This window comes from Diadema antillarum, unplaced genomic scaffold (genome assembly GCF_040938485.1).
Source record: "Diadema antillarum isolate AM-2024a unplaced genomic scaffold, OU_Dant_1.0 seq00002365_RagTag, whole genome shotgun sequence".
Taxonomy (NCBI): Eukaryota; Metazoa; Echinodermata; class Echinoidea; order Diadematoida; family Diadematidae; genus Diadema; species Diadema antillarum.
The window spans coordinates 126,151-143,346 of record NW_027272979.1 but is presented as its reverse complement, the minus strand read 5'-3'; the positions used below and the strand labels follow the sequence as shown (position 1 = coordinate 143,346).

Here is a 17,196-nt window from a genome sequence, read left to right as displayed (position 1 = left end):
ATCCCGAAAAGGATGAATCCATAAAAAATCCGTAAATAAAAAGATGCCTGTATACTGTTACTGTCTTTTACTGATAAATGGCACAACCTGAGGCCGATTGACATCATTGTTGTTGTTATCTTTTCCTTGTTTTTGTTTTGGTTTGTTTTGTTTTTGTTTTAAGTTTTTGTTTTGTTGTTGGTTCTGTTTTGTTTTGCTTTTTGTTCTTTTTTGTTTTGTTTGTTTTTTGTGTGTTTTTTTTTTTTTTTTTTGCTGCAGCTTCTGCTGCGGCACCATTCTACAGATAAAATACCCCCCCCCCCCAAAAAAACACAAGAAAAATGCAAAGTAACAATGAGATTTAGTATTCATTAGAATCGATTTGCTTCAAGGAAGTGATGTTTTAGGCAGTTTTTTGACAAGAGGCTATTGATGATCTGTCACGAGGGAAAAGGTGTGGAGACATGCGTCTTGACAATTATATTCTAGATATATACGATCGTAATACTCTAACCCACGACTCAAAATGTCAACCTAAGCAGTTCAATTTTTTTTTTTTCAAAATAAGCCCATCCTCTGGAAAATAAAAACACAAGCAAAAATTCATGACGACAATCAATGCTAAAAATAACCATACTTGACAAAATAATGTACATGTACTGATATAGTAGCTTGCTGGGAAGTGACCTGGATGTATAGTTATCTGCACATCTAAATTGTCTATGGAAACACCGTAATCATGTCATTACGCGAAGAAGAAAAGAAAGGGGGGCCATCAGTTTGTATAAAAATAACGTTACAACGTGAGCTGGTTCTGTCTACCTTTACATGGTGGTCAGTTCCCTGGACAGTATACACACAGGAAATGAGGTAACATTGTAAAAGTATTCACAGATACTGGATTTCTGAAAGGGAGTGTGCTTTCTGGAGATATCAGCTCAGGCATATTATGCCCGTCACTTTTTTTTTTTCCAAATTAAATTCCTGAAAGCAACTTGACGACAGGAGGGAAAAAAGACAGCATAAAAATGAGAGAAAAATTTACTATTTCCTATAAAGACGAGTCGGATTTTCTTTCTTTGCTTTTTTTTTTTCTTCCAGTGTTGATATCTACAAATTACTGGCGATTTTTACTTTTTTTAAGACTAAGAACGGACCAAATAAATACTCCGACCTAAAGACCTCATACTATATATACAAACTGGACAAGGCAATAAAACAAATCGGGTGTAAATATCTTTAAACAATAAGTCATACCAGCTTGGCAAGATATAATGATCTGTTGTTGATTAGGGTGAATCACTTCACAAAATACATTTATTTTGAGGCCACGTGTAGGCACGCTTGATTTTAAATTTCAGGTTTATTCAGAACATTCAGAAAACACGTGCAAGAATTTTGTGTGATGAAACAGTAGTCTTGCTTGAAGTTTGCTTTAACTTTCAAGACCGAAGTGAAACATGTTAGTTTACTTAGATAAACAAATTGAACCACTTTGGAATACGGCGGCGTCGCTAGTGACTGGAGTGATCTGTCTGAACGTTTTAAATGTATCAACCATTTGTCTAGTTCATCAGATCATAAGAAAATTATTTGTGTACTAGGACCACTCCTCTTTATTATATACATCAATAACATAAGCAATACCACCGATGCATTTTCTTGCAGGTTATAAGAAGGTGACACAAACCAGGGGCGGATCCAGGAATTCTGTAAAGGGGGGGGGGGGGGGCGTAGCTAATATTTTTGGTGCCATTTCTTTCATGTCATTTTTTTATTTTATTTCTCTTGTTTTTAAGGAAAAATAAAGGGGGCGTGCGCCGGTTGCGCCCCCCCCCCCCCCCCCCTCTGGATCCGCCACTGCAAACATCCTTTGCTCTGGATCACGATTTACTCTCATTATGTTATTACACACGCAGGGATGCCAAGTTCAAAAAATTTTTATGAGTGAGATTTTCATGACTCGGCATCGCTCGGCATCTCGGCGCGCGAATGTGCCAGCGAGCGAGGGTGTGGGAGGGGTTTTTCCCCCATGTGGCCACCCACGGTAGGGAACGTTTTCAATTTTTAACTCTTAATGGTGCGATCAGGACCATTTTTACTTATTTTGAAAGACAAAAGGGAAATGTACCTTCAATTGCAACTATCAGTTTAATCTTTTGAGCTATGCTCATTATTATAGGCCAAAGTTGCAGACTTCGCCCGATGCGTGAGAAAAATGGGTGCCAAGCGTGAGATCGTGAGACGGCCCCTAAATGCTTGAGTCTCACGCAGAATGCGTGAGACTTGGTAGCTTTGCACACGTATCACAACTTAGGGTAAATAAGAGGTTTTATGCTGATGGACTCTTTGTTGATATTGAAAAATGTAATCATGCAATGCTTTTTAGATATCGCCTACGATCTCCAGATCTTACGTATTTCTTGGAATACATATTGATTCAAGAAAGACTGCCGTTCGAGGAAGTTCCACATGAGTGAGGTTGAAAGGAGGATTTCACCTCGGTATTTTCAGTAAACTTCCAAATATATCGCAAAGTAAAGTTTATCGGATATGACATTGTACTCTAGTCTCACTCTTCAATTCCTACCAAATGTATCTTGGTATCGCTTATTCCTGACTATGATAATAAGAATAATTGTTATAATGATCACATATATATATATATATATATTCGTTATTATCATATATATGTTTATATCAAAACTTTCAAGAACTTTTAAGAACTTTATGACAACACGTATGGTGCTCTGAATGAGTATGTGACTGTGTTTTTAGGTGATCCGAGAACCCTCTCGGATCACCTTCTGTATCAGTACTGATTCTTTTTTTTTTTTTTGTATCTCGATCTATCATAATTCCGTATGTTAAACTGCATATTAAATTCATGAAGGGTTGAGGTTTTTTCTTTTTCTTTCTGTTAGAGTTGAGCACGTTCAAAATGAAAGCACTGTTATTTGTTCTTAAATGCATAATTCGCATAATAATATGTTGATTGGTAGAAACTTTTCCATCACTCTCTTCAAGTTAGATTTCCCATTTGCACTGAAGAATAAACAAAACGAATTTCTCGAAAATGCATACAGAAAGTAACCACTATATGGGATCTCCCGCTGTCTTTGATATCAGGTATATACTAACCATGATAACCATCAATTCATAAATCATAGAAAGCGATAATATTAATTTGGCCTTCAAAAAGTATTGCTTACGATTTCCTTTCAAATGAAAATACCCCCCCCCCCCCCCCCCCCGACCAAAAGAGGAAGGAAAAAAAAAACTTGGAAGGGGAATTACGACATAGAATCCATGGTCAAGTGAGCTTAATAAGAACACTCAAACACTCATATTTATTACAAGGTCGGTTCTTTTTTTTTCATAAACCCGGGATTCGCGTCGGATACCATTTCTAGGAATGATGGCCATTCCATATGGTCTGGCTCTCCTCATAAGGGACACCTCTCGGTGTTTCCGCAAGTAGTGTACACAATGGAAAGCCCGAGAAGTGAAACGTTGTGTTGCAAGGGACCAGAAACCGAAACCGGATTTTTTTAGAAGACTGAAGTCCACAGCGCAACACTCTGACCACTCACCAAAGTGTGTTACGGACATAAATAACCACAATGGGCAGCTCTCCCAGTCCATCCTCTTAAACCCTGACCTGCTTTTTCCGTTTCGATTGTAAATGCCAAGTTAAAACTACTTGGGTTTCTTGCTAAACGCTCCTTCCACTCTGATTTCAATTCCCTTCTTGTAAAAACTATAGGCTCTGATCGCTTATCTTACCCTTCTGTACGCTTATCTTACGCAGAATATTCAGAAAATTTGGTTAACTTCTCATTAAGCCTGTGTAATTTGGAAATCCCCTAAATACTCACCTAATATAGCTGTCGTTCACAATTGCTTAATGTACTCGCAACTGTAAAGTTACATTCAAATGGCGTCTTGCTTTTGAAGACTAGTCTTTATACGGAAGTATAGGCCTAAACTCTGTTTCAGATATTCGGCATCAGCTGCATCTATTAACAGCAAAATGTCTCTATCGTAAAAGAGCTGAAGTGATATCTCTGACATTAAGCGTATAAAATGTAAATCATTTATCTACAAGAGATGTTAGTTACGCCTCAAAAGACCCGGATGCTCCTGATGAAAGATGGAAACAATATTCATCTCGTCTTAACGTTTCCTCGTCTTCTCGCTGTTATGCATTCCGAAATTCATTTCCATTTGACCAATTTCGACCTTCTTTCAAAATGGTAATGATATACAAATATGCTAATATGATATTAATAACAACAACAATAATAATAATAATAATAATAATAATAATAACAATAATACATTATTATGTAAATACAGATTTCATCCAAAATAGTTTGATCACTACTGAACTAACGAATATCTATAAATTTCCCTCTTTGATGGTATTTCTATGTCAATCTTTTGGAAAGTCACACTATTAGTTTCCGGATTTTTTGATGATTAATAACAAAATCGAATTGAAAAGAAATTATCTATATATCAGCCTCTCAGCGAATGAAAAATACCACTGTGCATGCCAAAGCATTCCTTTCCGGTGCAAAAAGCAACACTCGGATCAAGTTAGTTTGAATTAAATTTAGAATTTAAAATTCAAGTGAAGAGAACACAGTGAAATTTGTAATCCAATTATGACATGATAAATGAAATTATTAATTGGTTACAACCATGAAAATTAGACGAGGCAGTGACGTTGTAGCCCCATATGACAATGATCTCTCACAGTTTGGTTTGCACAGAACACATTTTGGGGCAAAATTTAGCCACCCTAACCCCTGCACAGGTCAGCAAGAGTGAATTACCATTTTTTATGAATAGTTTTGTATCAAACTGAAATAGAATTTAAGCGAACACTCTCTACTATATCGGGTAAAATATCTCAATAACCCTTTGTATGCATCAAGTGACGTTTCTAACAGAAACCCCCACAGCGTTGTACACCCTGTTTTTTTTTTTTTGTGAGTGTCTGCGTGTGCGCACGTATTATTATTTTCTTTTTAATTAATCTAATCACGATCATTCAGGAAAAAGTATGCGCTGCCTGTGGATTTCTTTTACCATGTAAAGTTAAAAATATATAATTTTAGTTCCCTAGTTCCCTAACTGTTCTTCAATCGAAATATATTTAAAGACAAAACTACTATGACTGTATTATGAATTCTTAAAATCAGTGTGATTTGAAAGTCTTCACCCATGTGCAAGCGTTATGTATATTACCTTGTATGACTTTATATGAAAATTATTCAAATTTAATTGAATGTAAAACGATGCCTAGTTATTCACTACGTTTGCTAGTTCAACATCACAAAATCACAGGATCTTCATGACGCAGAGAAAACGAGAATAAAGACACAAATTTGATAGATTTTTTTGCCCAACGGTGGTACATCTTGAATTCTTTCTATAACCAATTTAGTGGTCTTAAATTTATTTAACTATCAAAATGCACTTAACAAAACAAAAATACATTTAAATCATTATGAGTATTCAGCACTTATATCATGGCAGATTTGATTGCATTTTGCGTTTATTGTAGATTTTAATGTTTATACACACACTAAAAATTAAAGGTTCAAATTTGCACCCTATTTGTCTCTATAGCAGCACCCTGGGGTGCACATTTGCACCTTTTATTATGCAAGTAGAAAATTAAATCTCTTAATATTTGTATTAGTACCTACAAAGATGCAGACATATCCATGAGAGTTTAAGTTTGATCTTACGAGTAAATACTTGGTACTCGTGGTCCAAATTTTCAATTCACAATGCATCAATGTTTAGGGTGCATGTTTGCACCGTTGATTAGCACAAAACTGAGGGTGCAAATACGCACCCTGCAGGTTCAAAATTCACCGTATTGCACCTCTATGGGTGCAAAATAGCTTATTGGGATGCAAAGTTGCACCCTATAAGGTGGATGTATGAGCGACAATTTTGGGGTTCAAATTTGAACCCGTATTTCTTAGTGTGAATGCACTTGTTTCGTGTTAAATTCATATTTGTATGTTTCTATCTAAGATGGGGAAATGAATGAATGCTTAAAGACATTATTTGAAAATGAATGAAATGAATGGTTATCAAAGAAAATAAAATGTCAAGAACTGTAACAAAAAAAAAATTGAGAACCACAAGCAAATCTTCACAGAAGTTGAAAATTAATATGTCATCCCAGGTTACGTCTACTTTGGTCCAGTACCAGCCCACAAGCAAGTGAATTTCCCCCGTTGTTTCCATGCATCATTTACACTGCCCAACGAAAGCGGTTATCACTTTCTAGGCAAATCTCTGTCCCATTGAATTAACAAAGTAATGTAAGTCCTCTTGGCGTACAACCGGTTTTTTTAATAGCAACAATCAAGAGCTTTTACCATCGGTTTCGGGGTATACAGTATATGCAAAATATATAAACATCATATAATTAGGATGCCATATCGGTTTCAGTAGACTACTAGTATCTATTGTACTTTGTTATTAAAGTGAGATGTTGTATTTTTACGTTTGCCAAGTATTTCATTCATTCGATAGAGCCTATATAGATCCTTTCACCTTCACTATCCATATTCTCTCTCAGGACTACAGAAACATTGCTGTCGTTAGATGTTTACGAACGCACTTATGGTCTATAGACTGTCCATGCAATAGGACACCAGGGGTCAAATTACAATATATCATTGATGATCGTGTGATAACAATAAGAAGAAATTACCCCGCGCGCGGCGGAGAATGACCATTGTAAAATGGCGCCTCTGCATGTTCACGTGATTACGCAGCACACGGCAAAGATGGGAATTAGAGATCCTGATTTTTGCTACTATTGAGAGCGACGCAAACGTGAAAGTATCAAACCAGTCTCATAGGCACTGTCTCGCATGAAGATGGACATAAAATTTATATTACAGGAGAGAAGAGGCAAATCATTCACTTTTTGAGGTGAATGTACATTTGCATGCACTTTGTTTGATAACCACCGAAATTTAGGCACACATACAAACACACACTTTGATGCATAGACACACACAACGGTACATGACTGTAGTCAAAGGTAGAAAGGCCAGTAAACACACATGGACATACGTCACTGCTTTAAGACTTACTGAAAAACACATCCAACCTTTGTTTAAAATAAAAGGCAACAACAACAAAATTGTGGAAATACATAGACTCAACCCACATAAGCACCGAATGATTATCAAAGCTACGCACAGTGAGATTGCTTTCAAATAAATGCGTGTGATATTCTTACTTGTGTATAATAGCTGCACTGGTCGCCCGTGCAGCCATTGGTTTGGTAGTTGTAGTGGCGCCTCTCCTCGTACCAGCTCCGCACGGCGTCAACACCGGGGTTCGCCCCCGCTCCCGTGTCGTCTCCCAGCCACACATTCTGGCCGTAGTTCACCGTCACCGAGCCGACCGGGCCGTGTCCCCACGTGCAGTTCTGTGACCAAGCCTTCGCAGCTTCAGCCAGCTCGTCGTTCCACGTCTTTGAAAAAAAGAAAAAGAATTCATCATCGTTCAACATATTATCTAGAATACCAGTTTAGTCTACAACACATTTAAACATGTTTAACAGTAGCCGTAATGACCACTTCTTTTAGACATTGCTCAAAATTGTGGCAGCTGACTTAAAACAAAATGAAAAACAAAGTAACTTTGCTAAATATAAAGCTGCGTAATCATCCATTGCAGAATACACACAGACAAACAGACAGAGAGAGAGAGAGAGAGAGATACATATTACATAAAAATAAATTTATGTTTTTACCAGTCAGATATCTATGAACAAATACCACTTTGCTGGTAAACCGTGCCCTAAAAGGTGTAATATACGGGGAAATTAAGTATACTGGTGAATTCAGGCACTAATTCATTATTTTCTTTCACTTCTCACATTTATTGAACGATTGCTCCCTCCCATTTTTTTGGTACACTTTTGCCGGTTCCATTTTCAAACAGTTTCATCAGAGACACTGTTTAACATGTCTCTTATGAATAGCCCAGACTCCTTCAACTTGGAAATCGTTTAGCAGTGCGTAGCTGTCAGAAACCTTGAACATAGAACATGGCTTAATAAATGATTACTGACTGTTTCCACACAAATCAAAATTGTGATAAAAATATACATCCAGAGATCAATGAATAGTAACACCTAACTGAACATTCGTACGGACTTTAATGATATTTCAATAATACAAAAGGGATTTAAATCAGTCATGTAAGTTACAGCATATTCATATTAGATTATTAAGATTATGTGTGAGGGAACCTACAGAAAAGCAAATATTTATCGTTAACGTCGATGTAGGGCAATTTGTCAGTCAGTTGCAAAGCAAATGCTTGTTGCTAGTAGCAGAAAAGAAAAAGTCAAACGCAATCACTCTCACACACGCGCGCGCGCGCAGACACATACAAATACACACACACACACACACACACACACACACACACACACACACACACTGCACGCACACAAGTAATGACGACACCCAGAGAAGCGTGTGTGCACACATAAAATAAAGACAACAAAGAGAAAAAAGAGGGGAAACATCAACAAGACCGTCCTAGGTATATAGCATTATTGAAAGTAGAAAATAGTGTGGGTACCTGCAGCTATACGAGAGAAAAGAAAATACATGTATGAAAAAAAAAAGTTGGAAATGAAAAGATGTGAACCTCTTCAACAACCTTGCTAAAGATTTTACATCAATGTTGATTCTTTTTTCAATCATCTATTGGTTCGTGCTGTCATCAGTGTACTGCAACAAAAAATGTGTATTTTTAAGCTTACGTTTGACTATAACATCCAAGTACTGATTGCATTTTATCATTTAAAGAATACCGACCTTTAGGGCCATTATAAAAATAAATATTTCGGAATATTCGGAATCTAGTTTTTGATGTCACTCTGTCTTGTTGAATATTTCGTGCTTTTTTGTTATTCTAAATATAAAGACTCCAGAACTTCCGGCAACATTCACAATTATTCAATTTGCGCATCAAAACTCATAAGTTCATTAAAAAACAAACCATTTATTTTCAGAATATGACTCTCTTCTTAGAAGCTACAGAAACCTATTTAATATTCATACGTGTAGTAATATTTATATTGTGAATATAAAAGTTAGATATGCCATCGCAATGTTGGATGGAAGTGTGCCATCTATACATTAAGAAAATGAAATTACATTTGTGGCAGAAAATATAGTTTGGCATACACGTATCATCACATTCGCTTTTCATGCATGACAGGTTGAATTTTGAACAATTCTAATTTACTTCCTTATTCCACGTTTCCCTCTTTTTCATAATTTTATAACACAACATGACCTGAACACGAGCACGTTTGGAATATTTCAGGTCATGAATGATAAAAAAGAATTTAAAAAAAGAAATGAGATGTACATTACTAGTTTGAGTAGTATTAATCGAATATTCAAATAGTTTTCAAATACGGTATACAGATTTCAAATACAGTATTCAAATACGTTTTTTTGATGGTGTTTTTTCGAGATAATGAGAAACCTCTTATGAAATATGAAAGAGCATAATTATAATTCTAAGAGGAATTCAAATTTATTTGATGAAAATTGGTTTTGAAATTGGCGAGATATCCAAAACAAAGTAATCCTTGATCCTTATCCACCTTTTATTAGGACCACTTTGTTTAAATTTGTTTTTAGGTATCCCAGCCATTTCAAAACCGATTTTCATAAAATGGTAAATTTTGAATTTGTCTTCGAATTTGTCTTTGGCTTCCTAACATTTCAGAAAGTGGTTTCTAAATATCTCGCAAAAAATAAAGGCTGAATTCTCACCTCAACCGATACCATACCATTCCTTTTGGAATAAACAGCTGACAAACACACACACACACACACACACCTGTAAACGTGCTAACACGCATGTTCATTATGTCCTATTCATAACTGCAGACTGCTAAAAATAACATCTCAGCTACATTTTGGGTTATGAAATTCCGCGAATACCATTGCAGAGGAGAGCGAAATCTCAGGATGATTTCTTATTGATTTAAAAGATAACAAAAGGTATGGGGACTTTACGTGAGAGATGCATTGTAACATTGATTACGCTTATGCAGTATAGATAGCGTTTGCTACATGAAGCACAAAGTAGTTCTTAATTTGATATACTTGAGGGCGCATGTGCTTGTGAACACTTGGCGCCTTCAAGAAGTTTCCTGGTAGGAACACTTTACCGGGAATTCCTCCGGAAAGGGGAATAAACCAAACTTGAAACCGTGTAAATAATTTTCGCAGAATTATGTCTAGGCGTCTTTACCCATTCATCAACGTCCATTATACTACTACAATATTGCTGCGGAGGTGGAGGAAGGACTGTTCTCTGCCAGCTTGGCATGCTGCTCGCTAAGAGCATGTGTACGATTCATCGAAACTTTGGCAACATTTGATAAATCGACGGGCCAGCACGAATGCTGCTTTGTCAGCGTTTGTATTGGATCTGCATATTGAATGAATTACAACCTCAACGACGTGCTATATGTAAGCACGGAAACGCGGAAGAAGATCTGTCGCTCATTTTAGCTGAGCCTGATTGCCTCAGACATGGGGTATCTGCTTTTTAATATAAATATTATTGTTATCATTTCATTTCATTCAAAAATATTTTTGTACACGAACAGAGTTGATTCAGCCGTTAAACCAATTTGAAAGTAGCCGTCCGTGTCATACAATTATATTAAGGTATACTGATTTGATTTAAAACGAATGATTTTCATGGATTCCTCTTGCTTGTTTCATTGTTGATGCTGCTACTGGTGCTGCTTCTGTTCAACGCTTTATGATAGCAACTGTTAGAGGTGGAATGAAGGCATTGTATGACATTAAGTCAGCAAACTTTGCTTCAGGTCAGGCACTTGATCGCGGTATAGAAGGGCTGCGTTGTCTGAAATTGCCCCATGCCATTTACTAGCTACCTTCCCTGTTCACATTAGAGTCTCTTCCCCTTTACCTTTGGAATTGAATCTCATTTACGGGGGAAAATCGGACGAACTAAAAAAAAAGAAGGTGAATTATCAACGTCTTCTTCGGAAGAGGATATTAGATTGGAAGTGAGATTTTGGCATAAGATGGTAAAGGAAAAATCGATGGGCACACACCTAAAGGTCACTTGCTAAGAATCAGTTTCCAAGGGGATGTAAGATTACAACACCGTCTTGACTGCCACGCAGTTCACACGACGTTCGCCTTGGAATTGACAAGAATGAGACACTGAGAGACAATTATCAAGGAATATCTGAATATGGAGTACTAATTTGCATATGCAATAGTAACAGTGTGGTTCATTGCTATCAACAGAAATACGATGCTCGTAGTGGGCTTACACCTTTAAATGTTTCTGCAAATAAATGGCGCTATATAAAGGCTGTTCATCATCTATATTTTCCATAGATAATTAAGAATGGGGTGTGGTGGATTGGAAGGGGCAAAAGACATGCCATATCACACGTCGCATCATTGACTTTAAGTCTCATGACCTTTTTGAAGACAACGTGAACTTTTTTTTTCTAGGAAATTCACACAGCAGGTGGATATTGGCTCACTCTTGACCTGGCATGATAATTGGAGAAAAAAATATATTCTTTTTGGAAATTTTGTATCTCCCTTATATATCTGTGCCTCGGAGAAGGATATTAAGAGTAGTGCGTAAATGTTATTAATTTCGAAAGAATGATCAACTTCTCGAATTCTGTGTGAGATAGGGGAAAAAAGAGTGATTGTGAACGCTGCCAAGAATTCTTCTCTTCTTCCGCGTGGTTACATTGTACATTGTGCTATTCTTTATTGAATTTACGAATTACGAATGACGACATGTTGCTACGTCTTGCTGGATTTTGTTGTTAGGCATTCAAGTCACGTGTATGTGTGCGTGCTTGTGTGCTGGGCAAATCCGTGACAGGATAGGCCCTACTTCGTCGATTGCACTTCATAATGTTTATTGATTCACAATAAAATTCGAACAGTTATGACGACATTTCATTGTGAAGTTTGCTACACTGCACTTAAAATTGAATTCCAAAAATCAAACCGAATTTAACTCACTTAACTATGTGACCTGGTAGAATTGGCACTGTACTGTCGTATATGAGATGGTGACGGATGGTATAGTATAAGTTGAGGTGAGAACTTTTTGTTAAGAAACCACTTTATCAAATCTTAAAAAGCACATATTCTAAAAAGAACACAAAGTTCATTTGATAAAAATCAGTTTTTGAATGGCAAAGATATCCAAAATTAAAGTAAAACAAAGCGTTCCTAATAAAAGGTGGGTCCCATCTTTTATTAGGATTGCTTTATTTTTGATATCTCAGCCAGTACAAAACCAATTTTTGTCAAATAACCTTGAATTCCTCTTTGAATTATATGCTCTTTCGTATTTCATGGGAGGTTTCTCACTACCTAAAAAAATCAATAAAAAGTGTTTGAAACCTCAAGCCCCACCTCAACAAAAACTATACCATCCCTTAAAAATAAAATCGACCATCTGTTGGTTTGTTTGCGTTCTTTTTGTTATATTATATTGAAAATGGAATGCAGAAATAAAAATGAATTGATCTGACCTGAACTTTGTTACCTAGTAGAATTATTAGCTATAAATAATAATTATATGCTTTTTTAGTTTCTTTTTCTCTTTTCCTCTTCGTGGTCCCCTTGGTATCAAGACGAAATATTTCTTTTGTTTTTCCAATTTTGATGCGAACCAAATACGGTTAGTCTTTTGACTTTTATTTGGTGTTTTTCTTTAGTAAAGCGGAAATTGAATTTGACTTTGAAAAAAAAAAGGAATTTCAAATGACTTTGGCTCTGCATTGAAGTATGACATTCTAATAAAAAAAAAATACAACACCCTCTTCATCTCTTGGATTGTTTGTTTAGTTTGTCGGTTTCCCTACTACAGAGCACGAAGATTGACAGACAAGGGATACAGCAGACACTCCAATGGATGATAAGATTAAATTGATGCGATGATGATCATAATAGCAATGATTTTAAAAAAGTTTGTTTGTTTCACGGGATTAAAAAAAATGATAAGATAACAACAATAGTAATAATTCTCATAAAGACGATGATAGCGAAAATGCTCATAGATATCATAATTATTTAGTTGTAACAATAGCCATTGTTATTACTATTATAACAATATTTATCAGAAAAAAAAAAGTGAAAAGAAAATCAAATGGGGTATGAATTTTCTTCAATATGTCTCCCTCTCTAAAAATGAAACTGTTGATCATACATTTTAACAAACATATTGTCAAAAAGGAACCAGCAGGTATCGAAACTGTCATCTACTGCTTTCCGGACGGCGACACTACAATCAAGCTGCAATCTTACAAATTTCATTTTGCAGAGGGAGACAAATTGAAGAAAACTCATACCCCATATCCTCACCCCCTCTGCTCAATAATCTCTTGCTTTCAAGAAAATCAAATTTTGCAGTAGAACACGACGGCTATTATAGTCAGCCTACATTCTATACCACGAATGTGTTTTTGGAAGGGATTTGCATATTCTGTTAACAACGTGCAGCTGTGAATGAGTAATGTGTAGCGGCTTTGCGATAGGATACTTTTTATAATAACAGCCACCTTTACAGGAAGGTTTAATGGGATGGTACAATTACAGTATTGGTGGAGATGAGATACCAAGAAAACACTAATGAAATAAATTAGTACATAGCATACCATTCTAAGAGGAATTCAAAGTTTATTTGATGAAAATCGGGTTTGGAATGACTGAAACATCCAAAAGCAAAGTAAAACAAAGCAATCGTAAAATAGTGTGGGTCCCACACTTAATTTAGAATCGCTCTGTTTTGGATATCTCAGCCATTTCAAAACCAATTTTCATCAAACAAACGTTGGATTCCTTATGGAATTACATGCTCTTTCATATTTCATAAGAGGTTTCTCATTATCTCACCAAAAAATGTTAAAAATCTGAAATTAGGTCTCATCCAAAATTATACGATCCCTTTAACACTGATAGTCATCTACACCAAACGTCCAGGTGCGCCATTAAAACGGGACCGATGCACACTGCATAATTATTATCATCGTTGTCTTTGTGTACGATGGTGACTGGGCGAAAGTAATTTTGATTTTTTTAATGACGGCTTTTTTTCCGGGGGAGGAGAGGGTGGCGCCGGAGGGAAATCATCGAAAGAAACTGTCATTCAGTCAATCTCCATCCTTTTGTTTTGTTTTACTTTTGCATCAGCTTATATAGTTTCACACCTTATAGTTCACACATGACACTTATTAGTTTACATTCTCCAGGGTCCTGTTTATGAACAGTCAAAACTGATTATATAGTTGATTTCAACTGTAAGTCTATGGCGGCCTGTGTGGTAAGGAAATTTAAAATCGTTTTTATCTTTTGATTTAACGGGGCCCAGAAATAAGGAGAACACCTATATTTCACATCATAATTTGCAGGAAGAGCCCATGGAAGGGCAGACATTATTGTTGTTGTGTTGTTGTGGCTTTGTATGTTGTGGTTAAGGGGCGCTTCATTCACATTGGAATATTTAACCCTAAATCTTAATCAAATTAACTATTTCACATTAGGAGCAATACCAAAAAAAAGAATAAAAGTACTTTGTATATCAACTCTCTGGGCAAATTAAGTTAAAAACGTACATAAGAACAATAACTTTAACAAAAATAATGCAAGTTTCTCCTGTATGTATGTGTTAGTCGTTAGTTCAGTCTCACAAGATGACTTCTTACTCTTTATCCAGCTTCCGTCTTTAACATTAACTTTGAAATATTAACTTTGGTTTTCTTTTTATCGCTCGATTACCTTCTATGGTATATTGTAGACTTCGCAACGGGCCAACAGGTGATTAATAAGATCGTGGACGTGAGCGAGGGGAGATATCATGATCGTCATCGCTGATGAGTGTTCACGTGTATAACCATCTGACAATGAACTCTTCATTACCACGATGAGCCGTGTGAATTTTCTGAATGATTTATAGTGCGACTTCGCGTTCGGTTTCCACTTCAGCTACGTTGCGATTTCTGTTTTTGTTTTTGTTTTTCCGACTGTTGTTTTGGCGTATGTTATAGGCATGTCATGGTGATCAGTTTTAAATGCCTACCTCGAACAACATGGCGGAGTTGATTTAAGATGAAACAATTCTTTCTTTCAAAAACATGAAGTCACACTTCTTGAGGCTTGAAGGATCGTAAATCTAAAATTTGTCCTTGTCTTGATCAAGTATTCTTGGCGTCAATAGTTTATGCGTTATTTATCTACTTTCATATCATAATTTAATGAATATCAAATGTTACGTACAGAATATCTGCATTTCAATATGTTACTGTTCGTTGATCTTAAATGATATTCAATACAATTAGTACGTTTTTACAGAAGGTAATCCTGCCTTTAAAGGAATTACATGACTTCCTTCTTTTCATTTTTAAATTTGATGACACTTCTATCGATCTTTAATTTTGATTTTTTTTTTCCTTTCATTTCCTAGTAAAGTACGCTTCAACATGGAGTCGCATCATACTTTAATGCACTGGACTTATAGGAACTTGGAACCGTATCAGAGCCGTAACATTAAACATTTTGCTAGGTAAACTTACAGACGACAGAACCCAATTACTTGTGCAAAATGTAAATGATCCAACTTAGTGTATGTGACGTTAAGATAGACGTGTATAGATATAAAATAGAATCATACTTGTCTGAGTGTCACACTCATTCAGTATGGGTCAGGGGCGGATCCAGCGAGGACCGCAACCGGCGCACGCCCCCCCCCCCTTTATTTTTCGTTGAAACAAAAGAAATAAAAAGAAAAAAATGGGGGAGGGGTGCGTGCGCCCCCCCCCCCCTTTAATTTTGTAAACACGCCCCCTCTTTACGTAATTCCTGGATCCGCCCCTGTGGGTCCATTCTACACTATTCTTGAAGCGCAAGGTATGTGTGTGTTCTTTTTAGGGGAGGGGAAATTCGTCAGAGAGCGTGTGATTAAGTCCAAACAATTTTGTTTACAACGTTCAAAATGAATTTTTTCTTTGTTGTTGGAAAAAAAAAAGAAAAGCAACGGTTGTCCAGCGCAATAAAAAAGAAAATTCATAATAAATGAAAGAATAAGTCTGATACGTCATAGTACTGATATTCTAGAGAAAGCGGATGCCACGAAGACTAAGTTAAGCATCCCCGCACCCCGATTAACCCATGACTTACCAAATGTTCCATATTGGCGGCTGGCGGGAACACCGTACCCCGAAATTCATTGTGTAAATTCAAAATAGCAGTTTGTTGTGCGCGCGAAAATCCCACGGACCGCTTTGCTCTAACGTTCCTTAAATCACTGAAGGGCTTGTTCACTGACAGAACATCCAAAAGTCTGTGGGCTGAGACCTCGTCGCTGAGAATTCTCCCAAAACTCAGCGACATCGTCAGGAAGAAGACGTAGGCGACGAAACTTGACAGCGACTGCTGGCGACATGACCCGTTCACATCCATCGTCACAGGCAGGCAGGCAGGCAGGCCAGCACAACACGGAGGTAAAGAAATCCGGCCGTAGCGATGTCCGTCCGCGGTCTCTGACTGCCCGATAGATGGACGTGGCGGTGAATGTTTTGTGACGAAGAGAGACAGGGGGAAAGATAGAGGGAGAGGGAGAGAGAAAGAAAAATAGAGAACTCTTGTGCTGTGATACGAACAGACAGCAAGGCTTACTTCCCCCTTTTAGCGGATACCCCTTCACAAAGTATGACTCACTTCACTATCAACTAACTGCTTCGAGGTCCATGTCAGATGAATGGAGATGTATATAAATATATATGAGAGAGAGGAGGGGGTGGGGCTAGGAATGAGAACACTTGTGTTTGAGGTTCTGCGAGGTCAGAGAGTCTAGTTGATTTCGACGAAGCGGTAACGTTTTAACGAGAATTTGCGAGGAACCCCCTTGTATCATCGGGCTTGAGAAGAAGGCCTGTTCACAGCATTACTTGGCGGAGCAGCCCACTGCAGACGACCTGTAACACAACGAAGATAATGAAGAACATTTCAGGTACAATTGAACAGGCAGAACAATCGACTAAAGAATGCACAAATTACGGAATGGCGACGTTTGACAAATTCGGTAACGACAGAGCCAAATTTTGGTCACGTTATGCAA

The 17,196-nt window shown here is 37.0% G+C and overlaps 1 protein-coding gene across 1 annotated transcript in view; it reads right to left on the bottom strand.

The window, feature by feature from the left end:
* The window catches only part of LOC139714656 (uncharacterized), a 49,882-nt gene extending 33,248 nt beyond the window's left edge, over positions 1-16,634 (bottom strand). Inside the window, exons 1-2 of the mRNA XM_071626335.1 lie at positions 16,257-16,634; positions 7,262-7,498 (exon numbers count right to left, since the gene is read on the bottom strand). Of these exons, the coding sequence (XP_071482436.1) occupies positions 7,262-7,498; positions 16,257-16,538 (519 nt within the window). The 5' untranslated portion in view covers positions 16,539-16,634. The remainder of the gene's footprint in view (positions 1-7,261; positions 7,499-16,256) is intronic.
* Between the last annotated feature and the right edge of the window lie 562 nt (positions 16,635-17,196).